An 18,169-nucleotide genomic window follows, 5' to 3' on the forward strand; every position below is an offset into this window, starting at 1 on the left:
TTTCCCAAAAGCTTCGACGGGAACTAATATCTCACATTATCTAAACTAGTTAGTGCTGAGAGAAAAACTTGCGTAAAAATATTTGGTTACGTTATTCGTAGAATATATTTTATAAATCATGGAACATCATGTATTTTAATTTCATTTAAGAGTTCGCTTGGATGTGTTTTTAAACTAATTGAAAGAGTTTTTAGTGAAAATATTTTAAGAACCAATTTTAAGTAAAAATGAAAGTAAATAATGAAAAAACACTTAAAATAAGAAACACATAACTGGTGCTTCTTACAGAAAACATTTCAAATGCTTTTGAAACCCAAAAATATTTTTTTCTAAAAACGCTTTCAGTCGTCTTAAAAGCACATACAAACGAACCCTAAATCTTTGAATATGTACTTTATTTAATAATTGTTCTTGTTCAGCGCTACCAAATATTTTCTCAGAAATTAAATATTAAAACTCCATGTCAAACATCTATATTCGATTGCTGACAATTTGGGTCTTGTACTTCAAGAAGTGTTATATTATAGCATAGCTTTTTCACGGTCAAGATAACATACTATAATATATTATTAAGAGGATGGTTAAGATTGGATATTATTATAATAATTTAAGAATCGGAAAGTTTGAAACTATTACACTAACTTAGAAAATGTGGGGTTTTAAATTCGGAACACATGTGTTGAAACCCAACACCAATTATTTAGACCAAATTTGCAAAACATGTTATATGTCACCGATATAAAATAAGTACGTTAATCAATATTTAAGTAATAATTCAATCATTAGCATCAACATCATATGTTTTACAAAATTTAGTCTAAATAGTTAGTTTCATTACCCTTCCACTAAGATATTGGACAACGTACTTAAAAAATAAATAACTCATATTTATAAAGTGAACCTCACAAAAACTAAAATAGACGGTTTAAACTATTAAAATATACAAAGTATACCTCACAAAAAAATTGATGCCACCAATCCGCTCTTATATATATATTACACTAATTTTCACAAGCTTCAAAATTATCGGCTTTTTTGTTTTTTTTGTTTTAAGTATTCTTGAATGTATTACTCATCGGATGACAAAAAATTGACCATAGTAACGGTGACAATGATTTTTCAGTCCTCTGAAAACGCATTTGTACCAGGTGATCGTTTACTTTTATGCACATGAATAGAAACCGCATGCATCATGTGACAGTTGTATATATGTGTGGTACTTATATGACCAAGTCTTTTTTGCTTTGGTCGCCAGTTGCTACTTTTGCTGTTAATATGAAGATACTATTTAGATATGCACTAGGTCTACTTTTTTTTCTTGATAAAATGAGGAGAGAGAATTCTTGTCTGACTCTAATAATCCTTATCATAAGTTACAGTTTCAAAATGTAATGACTTTTTCTTTGAAAAACATATGAGGGTAATTATTATTCCCAATTGAAAGTAAAAGCTTTTGACCTTATGGAGAAAGAATTGAGATTTTTTCAGAATTTTAGTGTCTAGAGTAGAGCCTAAGGATCAAGAAATCTGAGCTGCTTGTGTAAAAGAGAAATCGAAGTCTTTGGTTTGTGTGAGGTGGATCATCGGAATAAGTTAATGGGGACAGTCCAATTCAATTCGAGTAGTTTGGATTGCCTAATCCTTAGGCTTTGACCAGTGAGATTCATAGTTGATCTTTGTCCGCGGGGAAGGCATGTGAAGGTAGGCGAAATTTTGACAAGACTGCTTGATTATGGCAGCTCTTATATTAGCATAATCAGCATGAGGTCGGGATCAGATCAAAACATAGAAAATTTCAAACGTTTATCAATAGTGTCCTACGATGAATTTCATCTATTTTACATCCGGAAGTTCTTCGATACTGTTGTTTTCCAAGGAGAATTGGTGCAAATTGATGAATTTATTTCCTTAACAATGTCCCAAGGAGAATTGGTGCAAATTGATGAATTTATTTCCTTAACAATGTCCCCTGAATAACGTGATCCAGTTCTCGTACAAAAGTTTTTCCCTATATGGAGGAGGAGAGGAGTTGAATTATGAGATTGGTCAAGTTGTGCGACTTTCATAGGCCCAATTAGGCAAAAATCTGGCTTGTATTCAACAGTCTTAAGATGTGAGGCAGATTACATGAACATCCTTTCTTTGGCTAAAAAACTCTCTTTCAACCGTCATACCATACGGCACCCAAGGACAATGTTCAAGTCAAACCTGTCCTCCTTCATAAATAATACAACTCAAAATTACTCTTTTATTATACTCATTAACTCTCTCTCTCTCTCTCCCCTCCTCCCCCCCCCCCCCCCCCCCCCCCCCCAAAAAAAAAAACCCACTCTCTCTGCACATTAAATTATCACCTCCACAGTTTCTGCCACAAAATTCCCAAATGAATCAAAACCTCTGCCTCTTCATCCTGATCTTCCTTCTCTCAGAAGCCCCAGCATTTGCAGTGGACTTTTACTACCAAAACTGCAGCGTCCCGATAACTTGTGGCCGCCAAAAAATCAGCTACCCGTTCTACATCCAAGGCAGGCAACAAGACTTCTGCGGCTACCCTGGTTTCCAGCTCTCCTGCCAGGGCGGCGCAGACGACGACGAAGAAGAAGCCTACCCACTTCTCCGGTTGTCTGGAGACGATTACATAATTCACAACATCAGTTACGAAAGCCAGACTCTTGTCGTCTCAAATGCTTTACTTTCGCACTACTTGGACAACTCTTCCTGCGCTAATCTCTCACTGATCCATAATTTAACGATCCCTAATGAACAGTTTGAGCTGGCTCCAAAGCAAGATCAGTTCTTTCTGCTCTACAACTGCAACCCTTCGTTTGTCGATTCTTTTCCAAAGTACAAGATTGGTTGTAATAACACTTCGGTTCTTGCTCTGCCTGGGCAGATATATCCGAAATTTGGACCTCTTGTGGAGGTTGAAAAGTGTGGATCGACTGAGGTGGCGGTGGTGCATGGTGGAGGGTATGGGAATGATGAGGCGGCGGGAATGAAGGAAGTGTTGGGAAGAGGGTTTGAGATGAAATGGCTGGCTGCTGACTGCGGCCGCTGCCAGGGGAGTGGAGGGCTATGTGGGTTTAACTACACCACCCGCCATTTTAGGTGCCTCTGCCCCAATAGGACCCATTCTGTGAGCTGCAAGAAAGATGACGAAGGTTAGTCTCTCTCTCTCTGTTCACTCTTTTTTTCTCTCTTTTTTACATGAAATATGATTGTTAGATAATTACCACGCAGCATACATGATTTAGGCTAGTTCATTAACACAATATGTCGCTTTGTTACACTTGAATTCAAATTCACTTTGTAGATTAGAGTAGTTTAGAATATCGTTTAATTTCAAAACGAAGATTTCTGGTACGGGATCATTGTCCCACTTGCCCAACTCTCCTGTGCAAATAGTTGAAAAATCGCATCCAGTCTAACTCCTACCATACATTAGATTTCAAAGGAAAAAAGGGCGGCTGCTGGCTGGAGGGCTGAATATAGCCACCTCTAATCAAATATTAACGAAGAAGATCGTCCGTAAAGTCAAATCTGAACCTCTACATCGTCACGATTTAACGTGAAAAATATCCTTCACGATTACTTGTGGTGAAAACTATATGAGATGCAAACAATAGGTATGCCCCCAAATTAAAAATGCTTTCTTCATGGGATATTTGTTAGCTCTAAGTAATTCTTTGGTCGCATAATCTTCCAGGATAAGATAATTTATTAGGGTTTTAGAACCAGGTTGTTGATTACTACTCAGTCTGCAAGTCAACATAAACTTCGATTCATGAACAATGTCTTAATTCACGAACAAGTTAATAACGACATCATTATGTGTAAACAAAAAGGATTAACATAATGAAATGAGAACGCTAAGATGATGGTATTCCGAACCAATAGTACCATATCATGCATAAAACGTAAAATACATAGTGTCGTGTTGTTGGTCTAGGATGCTACGGTAAAAGGATGTAAGTAAATCCTAACAAGTTTAGACGCTCCAGTTGTAGTCACATTGAATAGCAATCCAACTAGAAATCTGCTGGTTGTCGGTAATTTCTTTCCTCAACAGCCATTGTTGACTGAAACCTGCCACTCTGCCAGTTATTTGTTGCCACTGCCTCTATCGTTGGAGATGATCAGTCTTCATCTTAATCCCACCCTCCAGAACATGAAAAATCATATTATCATCATTGTTCTGGAGACAAAATGTACCCAATAAACGCGTGGAAGCCGCATTAAGTTGGGCCAACTAGTGTGAATTGTGGTTGCACTTTCAGCCCATAAATTTTGGCCACGGAGGTCGCTAGAGTCGTAGAGCATTGCATTTTGTGAGTGCAACACTTGACCCAACGTGCGCACTGTGCATTCTGATGCTGCACCAGTAGTCCAATACTACTGGATTGTCAAGTCGGACATGACTCGGCCGAAACAACTAAACCAGTTGTGTTAGTATTAATCGTTTTAGTCTATCAAGCTTATGCTATGTATAAGCTATGCCTTGATTCAGTAAAATCAACCTAAGGCACGCAAGCACTTGTAGTTCACGATTTTGAACTGAAGCTCTCGTTTGGTGGCTAAGATTGGATTGGTTAATTACAATTCCATGTATATTCAATAAAGGGATGGACGTCAATTTTCAAATTGCATCCAAGTTGATAGTAGAAGTTGGATTTTTTTTTTATTGAAATGATAGTGGATTTCATTGAATGGGTATTGTAGTAAAAGGGCGGCAATAGCTAACTTAATGTGAATTACAGTCCTCAAACATTAAATTTAGAATAAAGATCGGAGAGAGTCCAACCAAGCACAAGGGGATTTGACGTATGACCGTACCGAGCAAGGCGATGGGCTACTTCGTTAGCTTGGCGGCAGACTTGTGTACATCTAACCTTAGAGCAACTCCATTGGTGCTCGAACTGCCCAGTATGTGGGTTGAATATCCCCCAACCTAAAACATTCATCTTCACTGGTCCAAACTCATTGAGGCAATTGGAGCATGGGTAGCAACTAGTTGGGCTTCCCTGCCAATTCAAGCCCGGGCTGCGTCTGCAGGCAGTGGCCTACGTCATAGATGATGTCATGCAGTTGACAGAATGGTTCCACCCACCAAGCCAAGGGCCTCGCCCTCTGTCGTTGGATTTATATCCGTCTTCTCATCTAGACCGTTGGATTTTCAACATTAAACAAATGAAAATTATAGGTTGTGTCACGTGGCACAATCTGTTGTATCTGATTTTTTTTTTATAAAAAAAATGGAAATCAACAACTATAATTAATCCAGAGGTAGAAAAAATTAACAAAAAATTCCAAAAGAATTGCAAATCTTTGTATTTAAAATTCAATCGCAAGTGGTCATTTATTACAGTGGTGGAAAGAAGTTGAGTTATTGCATGACGGCGTGACTTCGAATCTTGTTGGTTGCTAACCTAACATATAATCTAACAAAATCTATCGTTTGAAAAAAAAAAACATATAATCTAACAAAATCTATCGTTTGAAAAAAAAATATATATTTTATTTTATTTTAATAAGCGATATTATCTACAGTAAGGGAGATGAAATAGGTTTAGCTTCACAATGGATTAACAATAATGTGCTTTAAATTCGCCTTTGCCGAGAATCAAACGTAAGACATCTCATTTACAAATAAAAATAAAAAGAAACATAGTTAGACTGCGGTTAAATATGGAGTTTTACTGTTTTAGTTGAAAATTTACGTTTGTGAACAGTAAACGGTGGATTTGCTCTTAGTGATCAATGGAAGCTACCATTTCATATCCTCCACAAGTTAGTGATCAATGGAAGCTACCATTTCATATCCTCCACAAGTTAGTCTGATTTTTTTTAAAAAAAAATTGGAAATCAACAACTATAATTAATCCAGAGGTAGAAAAAATTAACAAAAAATTCCAAAAGAATTGCAAATCTTTGTATTTAAAATTCAATCGTAAGTGGTCATTTATTACAGTGATGGAAAGAAGTTGAGTCATTGTATGACGGTGTGACTTCGAATCTTGTTGGTTGTTAACCTAACATATAATCTAACTAAATCTATCGTATGAAAAAAAAAAATCTAACAAAATCTATCGTTTGAAATTTTTTATTTTTTTTATTTTAACAAACTATATTATCTAGAGTAAGGGAGATAAAATAGGTTTAGCCTCATAATGGATTAACAATAATGTACTTCAAATTCGCCTTTGGCGAGAATCAAACGTAAGACATCTCACTTATAAATAAAAAAGAACATCATTAGACTGTAGTTAAATATGGAGTTTTACTGTTTTAGTTGAAAATTTACGTTTGTGAACAGTAAACGGTGGATTTGCTCTTAGTGATCAATGGAAGCTACCATTTCATATCCTCCACAAGTTAGTCCAATTGGAGATGAACCGGGCAGAGGAAATTCAAAGCCCCAATAATCCAAAAATCAGTCTGCTTTAAAGCTAAAATCCTGCCGTTGATTCCTTTCTAAGTTCCGCTAATCCATGTTCGTACGAAGGCAAGGATAAAACTTACGATCAGAATCTCCCTCTATCGAACAACCAACAAAACCCATCACAATCGCCGGAAACCAGAATCTCCCTATATCGAAGAAATCACAGGCAAGAGACTAAGACGCATGAAGACTCAACGCGCTTTTCGGATTCAACACTCTTGAAGAATGGATGAAAGACAGAGTAGATAACAAAACCCAGAAAGTCGTGGTTGCTTCCGTAGCCAGTGCGCCAACCATCAAGACTAACACCACAAGTCTTCGGGAAGGTATTATGGATACGTTTTTCTCTCTTGTCCCGTCTCCAACTTACACCATCAAGACCGCTAAAGAAAACGACAGCCACAAACGACCAAATTTGTCATGATGTTTTACTAAATTAAATTCCAACGTCAGAACTAGGATATACTTTTCAGCTATGGATCCATTCAGCGTTCACACGAATAAGTAGACCCGAAAGCCAGACGGGCCGGACACGAAAGATCAATCACGTTTCACGGAGCTACGAGTGAACACTGAACAGTCGATTCTTTCCGTAATATGTGTGGTTCAGAGGAGTTTCGAGGATTTTTGAATAGTATCATCGTGACGAGAATGGTTGAAGAGTCGAGGGGTCAAAGTCTTTCTGGTGCTGGTCATTGGGGAAGTTGGGAAGGAAACTCCCTAATAGGCCACGGAAGTCTTTAAGCCGACCAATCAAACTGTGTATCCAGCAACTTTTTTACATGGTTAGTTTCCACAAGTCTTCCGTCTCCTAATTTCCAAGTCAACTGGCGTGTTAAACAGCCAATTTCCTTAATATATTGCAAACAAAGAATTCTGAACCTCTAAACAATTCAACACTCTTGTTCTGAAGAGGAGGAGTAGATTTTGTTATTGTTATTCCTTTACGGCGCTTTCTTCTTGTTGATCAGCTGGGAATCTTCGGATGGCTCCGGTGGCTTTGTTTATTCTAGCCGTTCTTGCTAACCTTGTGGTTCTGCAATCTGCTGAAAATTCAGAAGCGGAACCCTCCAAACGTTGTCCAGGCCGCTCCTGCCATGGCACAGCAGTCCCCATCAGCTTCCCCTTCAAAAGCACGGAAGATCCTCCTGAATGCGGATTGTTCACAGTCAATTGTTCAGTAGCCGGTCAGCCAAAAGTCCAATTGAAAGAGGGAGGATACTGGCATGAATTCCAAGGCTATTTATTTTCACCTTCGATTTCTAGCAGTAAGATTTTTATCAGAGACAGAGACCTTGCCGGCCGCTTAGAAAAGGATACCTGCGATGATAGAGTTTTCGAAGACTTGAGTCTTCCCATCGTTTCTTCAATCCCTGAAGTATCATTATCCACACCCAATCTTACCCTTCTCAAATGCAACAACATCTTTAAAACAAATTGTTATCCACAACCTAAGGATACCTGCAGAAATGCTTACCATACTTATATCAATTCATCTAAGTGTAATTTACCTAACCCTCCGCCACCAAGTTGTAAAACCATTCAGGTGCCCATGCGTCCGTCGCAACCCAACATTTACTCTTCATTGACAGCTGAGTTTTCACTCGAAGTGTCAGCACCAGAATGTTATCAATGTATTGAAAGCAAAGGTGAATGCCTGGTTCTAGAGGAAAAATTTAAATGCGCCAAAGGTATATACATTTACTTGACCTTTCTTTCTTTCTCTGATGTGCGATAATCCGATTCCTTTCTTCAAAGGATATAACTCTTAGAAACAGCAAACAGTTTATTGAAACACACAAGTATTAAATGATTGTTATGTATGCATTAGCCTCCTTTTTTTTTGAATGGTAACATTATTTATGCCACTTTCATCTTCTGAGATTTAGCTAACAGCAGTTTTCTTTGCAATTCATGTTGCAGGGGATAAGCAGTTGAATTTGAAGCTAGGACTAGGTAAGATTGATATCTCTGCATTTAAATATATAATTGATATGGATACTCATCTAGGTCAAGCGTTAGAACCAAAGGACGGAAACCAATCATTCCCTAATGCCTCTGGATTAAATTTTCTAAGAATCATGGAATGAGCAAGCGTTTAAACACGTTGGCAAAGTCAATTGTTTGCTCTCCGTAACATACCTTCGATCAAATTTAACTCTCCCTTAAGCACCCCCAGTATAAACTACATTTTAACTGTCTCGCTCACTTGTATTCTGTAGGAATTGGCCTTGGATTTCCAGCACTTCTCGCAATATGCGGGTTTCTTCTGTTGCTTTACAAGAAAAAACGCTCTTCACTCTTCCTCTCAAGGAACATTTCTTCTCAGCCATACACAAATTCCGACATAGAAGGGGGCGGCGCCTACTGTGGTGTCCCGGTCTTCAGCTACAGTGAACTCGATGAGGCCACGAACCACTTTGATAGCGAAAACGAACTTGGAGATGGAGGTTTTGGAACTGTCTACTATGGTAAGAGCTAATCTTCTATGTATGTGTTAATTTCCGAAAAAATGAAAGAAATCATTTACATTAGGCAAGTAAAGAGGAAGTTAAGTTGCATAGTGTCTGCAGCAGCTTACTCTTTGATCAATCCGATATAGGAAAACTCAAAGATGGTCGGGAAGTTGCAGTCAAGCGCTTATATGAGCACAATTACAAACGCGTTGAACAGTTCCTAAATGAAATTGAAATCCTCACCCGTCTGCGCCACAGAAACTTAGTCACCCTTTATGGCTGCACCTCACGCCGCAGCCGTGGACTCCTCCTTGTCTACGAATACATTTCCAATGGAACCGTTGCTGATCATCTCCACGGAGACAGAGCAGACCCTGGCTCGCTCACTTGGCCTATACGTATGAGCATCGCCATAGAAACCGCCAACGCATTGTCCTACCTCCATGCTTCTGAAATTGTACATCGCGATGTGAAGACTAATAACATTCTGCTCGATGACAATTTCTGCGTTAAAGTTGCAGATTTTGGGCTCTCCCGGCTCTTCCCCTTTGATGTCACGCATGTCTCAACCGCTCCACAAGGGACACCGGGTTACGTTGATCCAGAGTATCACGAGTGTTACCAGCTAACTAGCAAGAGTGACGTTTATAGTTTTGGAGTTGTTCTCATCGAGCTCATATCATCGCTTCCGGCAGTTGATATAATGAGGCACAGGCACGAAATTAATCTGGCTAACTTAGCCATAAGCAAAATTCAGAAAGGTTTGTTCAACGAGTTGGTAGATCAACGTCTCGGGTTCGAATCCGATGGTGAAGTTAGAAGGATGATCATTGCAGTTGCAGAGTTGGCTTTTCAATGCTTGCAGCAGGACAACAATGTGAGGCCTACCATGAATGAGGTTTTGGAGGCTTTGAAAATGATCGAAAGCGGGAGTTATGTCCCTGAGAATTTAAAGCCGGAACTGGACAGTGAGAGTGTGAAAACGAGTGTACAGCCGCCAGCTTCGCCAGATGGTGATGAGATCGGGCTGTTGAACATGAGACCTCCGCATTCGCCGGTTTCCGTCACGCAAAAATGGCCTAGCACTAGGTCTACTTCACCTAATGCTAGTGCGTGACAGTTCTTTTTTGTGTGTGTTACATTTCAGTATAAAGAACATATATGAATGCATTTCAGATTTGATTAGGTGGGTGGAGGTTTATTTGCCACTCATCTCCTAGCTTTGTTAAAACGGTGAACTCAAGCCAATAATGCCCCCCCGTTTTGCAAGGGTCGAGAGGGAAGAACATTTATCGTACACAACTTTAACCTTCCCTCGCAAAGAGGCTGTTTCTACGATTCGAGCTCGTGACGTTTCGAACACAAAAGAGCAACATTTTCGTTGTACCAAGGCTCGCCATCATTGAAAAACACATCTAATTAGTACTGCTAGGTAAAAGCTTGAGGGATTTGTACATATTATATGGAGACATTGTTATTAATATTTTACACATATAGTTTTAATCCTGTATCGTTTTGGCTCTTCATACTTGTTTGATGTCTCTGTCTTTTTTCTTTTATTATTTTCTGCTTCTTCTGATATTGTTTATTAACCAAGTTTGGATTGTATGACATGATCAAACACCTCCTTTACAGGAAAATAAAACCGACATAAACGACAAAAGGTTTTACATTTATAGAATTCTAAATTACTCTAATTTATTTAAAAAGAGTTCAAACTTGAGTATTCTGGCCTATACTATGTCTGTAACCATGTTAAAATATTAGAACCACTATTTCATCAATCATTTATAATAAAATAACACTTCTAAAATCGGATTTTTCAGATTTTTTTTTTTTGGAAAACTTTTCAGATGTTTGTTTGGTAAAAAGGAATCACATTGTGGTACTGACAACATTGTTGTTCTTGTTCAAGAACCTAGTGTGCAGGCTACAGCCTATATATATCGCTGACATGTATTTTAATTTTCTTATATGATAAAGTTTGTGAGTAATATAGTTACAATGTCTTTACCAATAGACCAAGATTCTTTTTTAAGATTAGAAGGCTCAGCCTTCTGAGCAAATCACATAAACCATTGATTTTTCATCTAACGGCTATAAATGAGAAATTTTTTTTTAAATTATAATAATTATAATTGTTAAATTAAAAATCAATGATCCGTATGATTTGCTCAAAAGACTCAACTTCTTAAGCTGAGAAGAGGACCCTGATCCTTTACCAATCTCCTATTGTCTGACCTTTCAATCTTCTTCAGTCAAAGTATGAGGTGGTGTCGCCTCTTTTTCAGAACCCTATGTAGAATTTCAGATTTTGGATTCAGCACCTTTGGAATTTCACTTGGAAAAGGCACCCACTTTCTCTCTCTTTTTTGAATTTGTGAAAAAAGAGAAAATTACCAATCATTATTTGGTCTAATTTATTATTGAGAGATTTTTTTACTGTATCAGAAACGTCAGATTATATATTATTATATAATTAAAAGAAAGTTTATTATTCAAATGTTTACCTAATTGTGTAATGATATGTGTTGTATCGTCATGTGTTTTGAATAGAAAAATTTATCTAATTTATTGAGAAAAATACTAATGAAACCATCCCTAAATTTATTGAGAAAAATTTAACATAATATTTTATAATTTTAGTATGAAATTAATGTTAAACGTTTTAGAGATGCCATAAAGAGTCTCATCTAAAATTAGAGAGTGTACTTAGCATTAATAAAAAAAGTGTGTATATAAAAGAGGCATCCACTTCCCAACATATCCTTTTCTCCATTTCACAAGCAATCAATTGTGTCTCAGTCTCTCCCCTGCAATCATTCTCCAATTTAAATTCAAATATTCACCCCAAAATTTACATGTATAAATTGAGAGAGAGGAATGGGAGTTAGCAGCAGCAACAGACCTCAAATCCAGAAGATGGGGACTTTACAGAAATTCAAGCTCCTCGCCACGCAGTGCGGCGTGGCCCAGAGCCCGACGCGAAGCCCGCGGACGAGCCCGTTGATCCAGTTCCGCCGCCGCAAACCCACCTTGCTGATGCTCCTGACCCGGAGCAGCAGTCGCCGCAGTGACCCGCCGGTTCCGATGCCGCTACCGGAGAATATTCCGCCCCAGAGGAACAGTCTGAAGGACCTGTTCGTGTCGTCGCCGCCATTTGAGTTGAACGACAGGGGGAAGGCGGAGAGTGAGAGAGATAAGCGGGCAGAGTTGGGTAGTTTGTTGGTAGGTAAAGAAATTGGTGGAGTTGGACCGGGCTCCCCTAGGCCGGCCTGGACCGGTTTTCGTTACAAGTCGTTACTGAGAAGGGCTTGGCGCCCTGTGCTCGTCACTATTCCCGAGTAAATTAATTAAATAATTTAATCTTCATAAAATATTATTAGAGTATTTTTTGTATGTTATGTGATCGGCCATCTCTCATGATATACCGATACAAGTCGATCTTGTATTGCATTGTATAATTCGGCATTGGACTTGTAGTTACAAGCAGTATCATACATTCGACTTTCTGATTTCGTTTCAATTCTCCTTTTTTTGGTGTCATTATCGTTTGTATTAAAAAATATTTGAACTTGTGAGAAACTAGAACCTCTCGCAATATAGGCAAAAGAAATAGAGCTATTTGAATAGAAACAACTTCCGAAATGAAGAGGTCGTAACAAGAATTGGAGGGATCCACCGAAGACGATCCTTCCCTTGTTTCGAAAGAACAAGAGGTTCGGGACAAAATCGATGAAATTTCATTCATTCGTGACCATGCACGCCATTACCATTATTTCGAGGTTCTTTTCTAAAGTTAAAGTGGCTAAAGAGGCCCAGGACCATGAATGTTGGGAGAACAGTTTACACTACACATGCTAAAGCAACTCTTCCCTTTGGGAAAAAGAAAAGGGCTCGATGATTTCGAAGGGACTTTTTTCATCTATTTTGTTATTTAATTCAATTATTACAGAAAAATTTCTTGCAATCAAAAGGTAAATTCATAAAAAGGGTGGAGTCCTTCCATGTCTTGCCGCTAGCGGCTCTTTGGTTCCAAGAGGAATTGGAGTCTGATTTGTTTGGGCTTGTGATTGCCGCAACGCAGAGTCGTTCCCCTCTCTCTCGGTACCTCCATTTCCCTGCTGAGGTTCGGCATGGCCAACAGACTTAGGGTGGCCTTCTGAATGCTTGTTTTCTGGAAGTACAACCCTCCGCAAGAACCTATCTATCATCTCGTAACTGGTAAATGTAATAACGGCAGAAGGAGTGGTTCTTATTAGATTAGTAGCACAACCATTATAGAATCCACGAAGGCCTTCCTTTTGGAACACCTTCTTTATGCAGTCAATTACTCCTGCATACTGGGTTCCAATGTGTCTGGCCTGCCCTTGCTCTTGCAGCCTCGAGCGCACAACCTGGAGATAATTGATTCAGTCAGGACGACAAAATAAAATATGAGATAGTTAGAGAGAGCAGTCATCCAAGCCCCAGTCTGTTTACTGAGAAGTCCAGCTGAACATACCTCGTGAGGGTATGTTATTACAGAAGCGATTACTTTTGATACTGATGAGGCAAAGGCAACCCTACTAGGGTGTAACTTATCAACTGTTGTATTATCTGAAAAGTTAAATTTATGGGGTCAGATATAACTAATTAATTAAAAAACACTGAATTTTCAAGTTAAACAGTTCATCAAAGAAGTAAACAAATAACATTTACCCCTTTTTGCCATGAAAGACTTTATCTTTTCATAAGCAGGAAATTGAATTGCAACATGACTTACTCCAGCCAAAGAAGGCAGGATCCCACTGTTTGAAACCACACATGCAACCAAAAAGGTATCATTAAGGGAAACTACGCGAATAAATTTTATTCTAATCAATGGAGCGGACTTCCTTCACTGAATGGAAAAAAAATATTTTGATTAGTAGTAAAGCAACATCAAATATAAAATTCCCAGTTTAGTGTCATATCCACATAATGCAACTTGGAAAGAAAAATGACCTATATAAACCTCGTAAGCCTTCCTCGGTTGTAATCCTTGAGAAAGCAGATCTCATGCTTTTGTAAGGAATCACACCAGGCCTCATTCCTTGTGTCTAAATGAAGATGATCAAGAAGAATATATCAATGTACAAAAATGACAAAATGTTCAAACTAGCAAAATTAACCAGTGCAAAGTCCTTGAATTTCTAATCCATGACGGTTGAGTTTAATCCAGAAGCTGACATGTAATTATGTGGAAGAGATTCATTAGCCTAGTTAGACATTAGTTAAGCATCAACCCTAGAATAAAATATGCCCGGAACCATAAGCACTAAAGGACCATCTCTAGCAAATATGCGTCTGCATAGTTGAACTATTACTATCTTTTATTCCCAATTTTTCATAGTTTACTCTCCTGACATCTCAAGTCGAGGACATGATAATTACAGAGAGTTTGTGTCGCTTCCAAAAAAAAAAAAAAAAACAACAACAATGTTTCCAGTCCCAGTCCAACAGAATGCCACAAAATAACAGTCATTGTGAATGGCTCCGAGCTATCCAATGTGCTACAGAAAGCAATAAAATGAAAATCTTAAATGAATTACAAACAATAATACAGTAAACTTACTTGAAGTCTGGTCTTAACAACCCACAATGGATTTGTTGAAATGGCTGTGGCTGCCCCGGCACCAGCAGCAGCAATCATATTTTCACCGATTGTGAGTTCTCCGCTGCCATGAACTACAGAATGACCATAGTGAATGTTTACCATAGTGAATGTTTAAAAACTAACTGAATACTATTATATATTACCCAATGCTCTAAAGTAAACAAAGAATATGGGAATACTATGCATTTCACAAGAAATAATTAGAGACAAACACAAACTTTTAAGTAAGCCACATTTGGAAAAACCAACCATGAGAGTGGAGTAGGCCTTTGAGTTGCTCATAAACTGTGAAGTACACCTACATACGAACAGAGTACATATGGCACCAGGAAAATTATACAAGCACACAGGAAAAAAAGTTCCATGTCATCTGACCAAGGGCCCCAAAATCTTTGTGAACTCAAGTTTCTACAAGATAAGGGCTCCCAAAGATATGATTCACAATATAAGGCAACAAAAGTAATACTCACTGCCCAATTTGGAAGTAGCGCTAGAATTGTAGGCGAAAGGCCCCGGTACATCCCCTTCACACCTTCCGTCTTTAATATTTTCTGTAGGCTCGTGACAATGATACTACCTGATCATAGGCCAAAAGGAAAACAAAGAAGAACAATCATACTGATATGTATAAGTATGAAACATTTATACTACAAACAAATCGACTGGAAATTATCCTCGAAATGGCGATGAGCCAAATAAAAACTTTAATAAGACAAACACAAAGCCACCTCAAGCCAGTTCACCAAATAACAAGAAATGTGGCATACATCTGGTCAATGCATATTTTCTCATATATACGAACACACTAGAGTTCACAAAACTGAAGCTTTAATCCGACTACGATTCATTTCCCCCTAAACATGTGCTCCCATGGTCCCAGTGAATCTAATATCGTCAAAAATCGATACTTGCAATCGATAAGTTCCTCAAAATAAATAAAAACACAGAATTGCATCCCAGTATTGATAAACAAACCATAATTTGTTCAAGGGAATAATAAAGCTTCGACTCGGAAAATTGAAGAATACCTCTTTGACCAGAAGGCATGCCATGGACCTGCAGCCTAGTCTTGATGACATCCAAGGGGCATACAAACGTAGCCGCCATAGCACCTGCAAAGCTTACGGTTCAATCAATTTGCAATAAATTCATCAGATTTGCAAATGCGTGCCCAAATGAACGAAACCCTAGAAATGGGAATCGCAGAAGAGCAAAGGAGGAAGATAACTAACCAGCGGAGGCGCCAGCACCGGCGTGGCAGATGACATCTCTGATAGATTGGCGATCGGAATGTTCGGCCACAACACCCATCGTCGTCGAAGCCCTCTCTAGCCGCTCTCTAGAGATGCTTCTTCAAACTCAAATCAACGGTAATTTTCATGGCCAGTCGCCGTGTGTGTACGTATATATACTGATTTGATAGAGGGGGAGAGATTTGGGGCCGGAAGTTCTAAGGACTGTTGAGAGTCAGTATTCTGAAGCTACGACGCCGTCGTCGTCGCCGCCTGACTTGTTTGAAGGGGGTTAAGTGTTGAAAAATGACGTGTCAGGTACGCAGAGCTCAGCTTCGGATTTGGAATTTGGAAAAGGTAAATGACCCGGAGACGGAATCCGTCGAGGAAAGGAAACTAGAAAACTAGCAAAACGGCTATTTTCTTTCTCGGATAGGTAAATTTCTGGCCAATAGTATAAGTGGGTGGGTGCATGTTATCATCGATTATTTAGATCAAATTTTGTAAATAACAATATAGCGTGGTTATTAATAATTGAATTATTATTTATATTGATGTATCTCATGGTTTGAAAATTTGGTCTAAAAAATTGATTTACCTAACATTACTCTTTAATTAAATTCAATTTCTATTTAATAGGCATGAATGTGATACACATTTTATGACCACTCAACCGTCATCACTACAGTTTGATAGTATTTCTCTAGTGAATTTTAAGTTTGGTTGTTAATTGAGTACGTGAGATCAAATTATTATAGATAATTCACTGTTTGGTGTAAGTTAAATCGTAGTATTAAAAAAAAAAGTATATTTCATGAATTTCTTCAACTGGTACTCTAATTTAATCTATATGCATATAAAGAGATTATTTTTGTTAGCTTATGATATTTTATGACTATTATAAGGGGAACTTTAACTAAAAGCTCTCAGTATTGTTCACTTTAACGAAAAACCACATTTTTACATTAAAAAGTCAATCATGATACTATTCACTTTACCTTTTATTTTGTCTTTATTGTTAAAACTCAAAGTTTTCAAGCCCTTTTCATTAGTTTTCCTTATTATAACCCTTAAATGTCAAAGAGTTTAAAATTTTAATTTAAAATCAAGGGCATTAATGTAATTCAATTCCAATTTTAGATTCCCCTCACATTTCCCTACATATGCATAGCATTTGTAGAGTTTGCTAGTGTAAATTTATGAAAACAAAATTTCGATTTCAAGTACATGAATGTATATATTTTTTTGCCCGACGTAAAGTTTACATTACTTTAACCAACTTAACTTCACCTAAATTTGTCCTTAGTTTTAAAATTTGTGATATGAACGACAAATATGCAAAAGTTTGTTTTGTTTTTATATGCTGAGGTAGCCAATGATGGATTTCATAGCTTGACAAATTCTTGTGTACTGATATTGACCTGCTTTACAAGGAGAGAGTGTTCAATTAGAAATTTTTCAATTTGCTGAAAATCGGACCGAATACATAAAGTGTTATAATACAAATAATTGAGATGTGATATTTCAACTCTTAGTATTATGATATTTATTGTATCAAGTCGTATTCTTGACAAACTGAAAATTCTCTCGGATCAACTATCTCAATTAAAAAAAAAAAAAAGTGACTTTTCGGCGAACAATAAAAAGTGATTTTGATTTGATAATGCCACATTTTTTCTGAACATTATAACAAGAAGCTTGTTAGGCTTTTATTCTTCGTTTGGTTCCAAAGTCGTAAAGTCAGAGAGGCCCAACTAATTATGGGCTGCCATTCAAAAGGTTTAAAGAATTGGGCCCAAAAAAAGAGCATGCCAAAAGCCTAGAAACAGAGACTGGTCACTGAAGCACCTTTGGCAAATTACCTTCACCAAAGAGCATTTATGCTAAATTTACACAAGATTAGGAGAACAACTTAACAATGTTGACATAGCGTTTCTGTGTCAATCGTACAATGTTATATAAAAATGCTCAATAATTATATTAGCTTATTAGTACGAGACGCCACAATTACAGTATTCGAATTTCTTGTCAATCATACAGGAAATTAGACAATAATGAGAGTTAAAAGTAAAAGTAAAGGTTTTGGTTTAGTGGGCTTAAAACCATCTCATACAAAATCCCCTACCGGACAAGTTCACTTCTTGGGGTATCTTTCAGCGAAGATATCATGATTTCGGGGGCCCAGGCGGGTCCGCAGTGGCTTTCTGACTATCTTATATGGGGACGAGCGAATTTGGATCCACGTCGGATCCTCGCCAGATCTTCTTTATGAGGATCCTGTGACGAGAATTCCGAAGATTCATAAATCATATCCGTTTATCGTATATCGTGCGATTAGAAATAATTTTAAATATTTTCATTTAAAATTAAATACAGACAGTATCTGATCAAAACTAATCGTAAT

At 37.8% G+C, this 18,169-nt stretch overlaps 4 protein-coding genes across 4 annotated transcripts; 3 read left to right on the forward strand and 1 right to left on the reverse strand.

The window, feature by feature from the left end:
- Nucleotides 1-2,383: 2,383 nt before the first annotated feature.
- Nucleotides 2,384-3,166, forward strand: LOC125480006 (LEAF RUST 10 DISEASE-RESISTANCE LOCUS RECEPTOR-LIKE PROTEIN KINASE-like 1.2). The gene has a single exon (XM_048590187.1). The coding sequence runs from the start codon at nucleotides 2,384-2,386 to the stop codon at nucleotides 3,164-3,166; it is 783 nt and encodes a 260-aa protein (XP_048446144.1).
- Nucleotides 3,167-6,827: 3,661 nt separating this feature from the next.
- LOC103947107 (LEAF RUST 10 DISEASE-RESISTANCE LOCUS RECEPTOR-LIKE PROTEIN KINASE-like 1.1) lies at nucleotides 6,828-10,077 on the forward strand. The gene is made up of 4 exons (XM_009357962.3): nucleotides 6,828-8,130; nucleotides 8,363-8,395; nucleotides 8,662-8,910; nucleotides 9,042-10,077. Exons 1-4 carry the CDS (start codon nucleotides 7,425-7,427, stop codon nucleotides 10,010-10,012), a joined length of 1,959 nt encoding a protein of 652 aa, XP_009356237.2. The 5' UTR covers nucleotides 6,828-7,424; the 3' UTR covers nucleotides 10,013-10,077.
- A 1,536-nt stretch (nucleotides 10,078-11,613) lies between these two features.
- On the forward strand, nucleotides 11,614-12,277 carry LOC103947105. Its single transcript, XM_009357961.3, has one exon. It carries the CDS (start codon nucleotides 11,779-11,781, stop codon nucleotides 12,241-12,243), a length of 465 nt encoding a protein of 154 aa, XP_009356236.2. The 5' UTR covers nucleotides 11,614-11,778; the 3' UTR covers nucleotides 12,244-12,277.
- A 519-nt stretch (nucleotides 12,278-12,796) lies between these two features.
- Nucleotides 12,797-16,139, reverse strand: LOC125480007 (nicotinamide adenine dinucleotide transporter 2, mitochondrial-like). Its single transcript, XM_048590188.1, has 9 exons — nucleotides 15,766-16,139; nucleotides 15,562-15,645; nucleotides 15,004-15,110; nucleotides 14,783-14,831; nucleotides 14,492-14,604; nucleotides 13,882-13,976; nucleotides 13,597-13,685; nucleotides 13,400-13,494; nucleotides 12,797-13,292 (listed from the first exon to the last, which is right to left on the reverse strand). Exons 1-9 carry the CDS (start codon nucleotides 15,842-15,844, stop codon nucleotides 12,879-12,881), a joined length of 1,125 nt encoding a protein of 374 aa, XP_048446145.1. The 5' UTR covers nucleotides 15,845-16,139; the 3' UTR covers nucleotides 12,797-12,878.
- Between the last annotated feature and the right edge of the window lie 2,030 nt (nucleotides 16,140-18,169).

This window comes from the organism of the source record quoted next, unplaced genomic scaffold (genome assembly GCF_019419815.1).
Source record: "Pyrus x bretschneideri cultivar Hongxiangsu unplaced genomic scaffold, Pyrus_bretschneideri_v1 Contig303, whole genome shotgun sequence".
Taxonomy (NCBI): Eukaryota; Viridiplantae; Streptophyta; class Magnoliopsida; order Rosales; family Rosaceae; genus Pyrus; species Pyrus x bretschneideri.